This window comes from Calliphora vicina, chromosome 2 (assembly GCF_958450345.1).
Source record: "Calliphora vicina chromosome 2, idCalVici1.1, whole genome shotgun sequence".
NCBI lineage: Eukaryota > Metazoa > Arthropoda > Insecta > Diptera > Calliphoridae > Calliphora > Calliphora vicina.
Genome location: NC_088781.1, coordinates 55,919,042 through 55,922,087, shown reverse-complemented (window position 1 = coordinate 55,922,087; position 3,046 = coordinate 55,919,042). Strand labels below are relative to the sequence as shown.

Below are 3,046 nucleotides of genomic sequence, written 5' to 3'. Positions count from 1 at the left end.
TATTATATACCGAACAGTCTGTCATCGTTTGTACTGAAAACACTGGCTTTATATTGAGTCAAAGCTGATTAATTCTTATTCAATGCGATCGAGTTATTTGGCTATATATAAACCGGGAAAAGCGTCTTTTAATAACATTTATTAAAATCAACACAGATTCAACATGATCCCATTGCAGCACTCCGATAAGCAATCTCTGAGATAAATAATTTGTCAAACACTGTGAATTCCCCAAATACTAAATGCTATTCATTCACTCACTATTCTTTGAATATTTATTTATATACATTTGAATACAGCATTTATTTATGAATACTAAATTTAAAAATAATCTCATATCCATATCCAATACTTGTTTTGTATCATGAAACACACAAAATCTTTAAATTGTATAAAAAGCTGAGTATTTCCAATGGAACATCACAAATCCAATAAAGAGTGCAAGTAAGAAACATTAGGAACTCTTTTTCGAAATTTCCTTTACACAAAAAAAAAACACTTCCTCAACAAAATGAATCAAGCCTGTTTGTATCATAGAGCCAATCAAGTGCAGAGACACGATGCTGAACAGATAATTAAGGAATATTCTAATATTCTACAATGGCGTTCAGATGGCTCAGATGCTTTGCTGGATGTTGGTTCAGGTTCTGGAGATGTTTTAATGGATTTCATTTATACCATAATGCCGCCAAAGTTTAAGAGAATTGTGGGTTCGGATATTTCCCCAAAAATGATAAATTACGCCAAAAATGTTTACAACTTAAAGGAGAGATGTGATTTTAGAGTCTTGGATATTGGCACAGAGAGAGATATACCAAATGATATGAAGCAGCAATTTGATCATGTTACATCTTTCTATTGCTTACATTGGATACAAAATCAAAGGTAATTGTTGTTTGTTTAAATTAGTTTAAAATTATTGCATTACTTAGGAATGTACTTGTATTTTACAGACAAGCTTTGCAAAACATTTATAATCTCTTAAGAGTCGAAGGCGGTGACTGCCTTTTAGTATTTCTGGCTGCTAATCCGATTTTTGATGTCTACAAACTGCTAAGTAAATCTTCCAAATGGTCTAACTACATGAAGGATGTAGATCAATTCATATCACCCTTGCACTATTCCAACGATCCAAAACTGGAGTTCTCTGCCATGCTTAAGGCTGTGGGATTTTCAAATGTACATGTAGAGTTAAAGCATAAAGTATATGTCTATGAGGGACTAGAAATTCTTAAAGGTAAGATAATTTAAATAATAATTTTAAAATATATTAAATTTTAAGTTTCTTTCCTTAGACAACGTCAAAGCAGTTTGTCCCTTTTTGGATCGCATACCACTGTCTTTGCATGACAGCTTTATGGATGATTTTATTAACATTGTTACCAGTTTGGATCTTAGGCAGGATCATCATTCCAACGAATTAGACTACACATTTAATTCACCTTATAAGTTAGTGATTGCCTATGCCCAGAAGTCTCCCAGAAATGTCAGAGCCAGTATAAGTGATATGATTAGCCCTTCAAAAGTGGAAAAGGGTTTAAATTAGTTTAATATTATTTTGGTTTAAATTGTGATAGAAAATGTTATTATAGTTTTAGATAAAGTGGCAAATGAATAAATAAATGTGCTTAAATGATATTCAATTATGCTATGTGGTTTAATTTAGAGTACAGATCTGATTATTCGCAATGCAATGATGTACAATACGTCTCAACCTTCCTAAAGGGTTTAATTGCAGACACAAAGACACACATTGCAAAATCATTTATGTTAGACGGCTGATAGAAGCCCTACTTAAGAAGGCATATTAGAAGGTCATCCGTTGAAGGTCTGTAAGTAAACCTGCCTCGCAATGCCTCATAAAATGTGAATGAAATTGTTTAGAAGGTGAAGAAAAGTCCTTCTAGCTCATCTTCTGCAAGAAACGAGAGCGGAATGGGTATCAGATCTTACAAAATGTTATGTATTGGTCTGCACAAACATAAAGGTCATATTTTGATCAATAGCAGACTTCGTAAAACAGTTATATTTAGGCAATATTGTGTTTTTAGTGTATATTTTCTCTCTTTATAGTGCATATTATAAGCACATATTTTTAATTTTTTAGTGCATCTAAAATATAATACTGGTAAATTGAGAACAGCCGAATATCGCAAAATTTTCACGAAAATGTTTCGTCATTACAGTTTATGAAGATAGTGATGATTGTACTGGAGCGAATGATAAAACCCATTGATAAAATGTTGCTCCTTGAACCGGTTTCCAAGACATAGCACACTTAAGTATTAGCTACTAAAAAAATAAAAACAAAACTGATTAGATACCCCAACCATTAGATCGCCAAACGAAATCCACCCTTTTAAAACATTGTTAAAATCGAACTTTGAGTACACAAAACTAAATAAACAAAACGTTAAAAAGGCAACACTAACCCAACACCGTAGGAAAATAACTGTAATTTAACAAAATCCTCATAGTTTCCGCTTATATCATTCCTCTTACCAACACACGAGTATCATTCGTAAATAACAGGAGTATCTTTTATATCGTAAAAACAAAGTGATTTTAATGGATTCACACACAGTCATACGAGTATAAGTAGTCACTAACTATTTAAGAATGTGTATGCAATTACTTGTGTACTATAGAGTTTATGTAAAAAAGGGTTAGCCTTAGCTAAAATGTGGGGAAAAGTTTTTAGTATTCAAACCAGTCTAATATTGAAATAACGACTGTTCCGATTCTAATACACATACACACATGGTGAACACAAAAAATCGATGGCGGAATTTTGTTCGCCTGGACCCACAAAACGATTCTCCTTTCCAGATATTGGGATAGCCGAAATTTGAGCTTGATTAAATTACGCATAGTAGCGCACGTAGAACAAGTGAGGTTGCAAAAATCAAAAATTCCATGTGCCCTTAAAAAATATTGAACAAACCTTTTTTAAAGTAAATTGTCCAACGATTTCAGATATGCTACTCTTATTACAATCTGATTTTTGGTTCAGAAGATATAGCCCTTCAAAGTTGACTGATTTTTA

The 3,046-nt window shown here is 32.5% G+C and overlaps 1 protein-coding gene across 1 annotated transcript; it reads left to right on the top strand.

The window, feature by feature from the left end:
• The first annotated feature begins 511 nt into the window (after positions 1 to 511).
• On the top strand, positions 512 to 1,579 carry jhamt (juvenile hormone acid methyltransferase). Its single transcript, XM_065500734.1, has 3 exons — positions 512 to 885; positions 954 to 1,237; positions 1,296 to 1,579. Exons 1-3 carry the CDS (start codon positions 512 to 514, stop codon positions 1,544 to 1,546), a joined length of 909 nt encoding a protein of 302 aa, XP_065356806.1. The 3' UTR covers positions 1,547 to 1,579.
• The last annotated feature ends 1,467 nt before the right edge of the window (positions 1,580 to 3,046 follow it).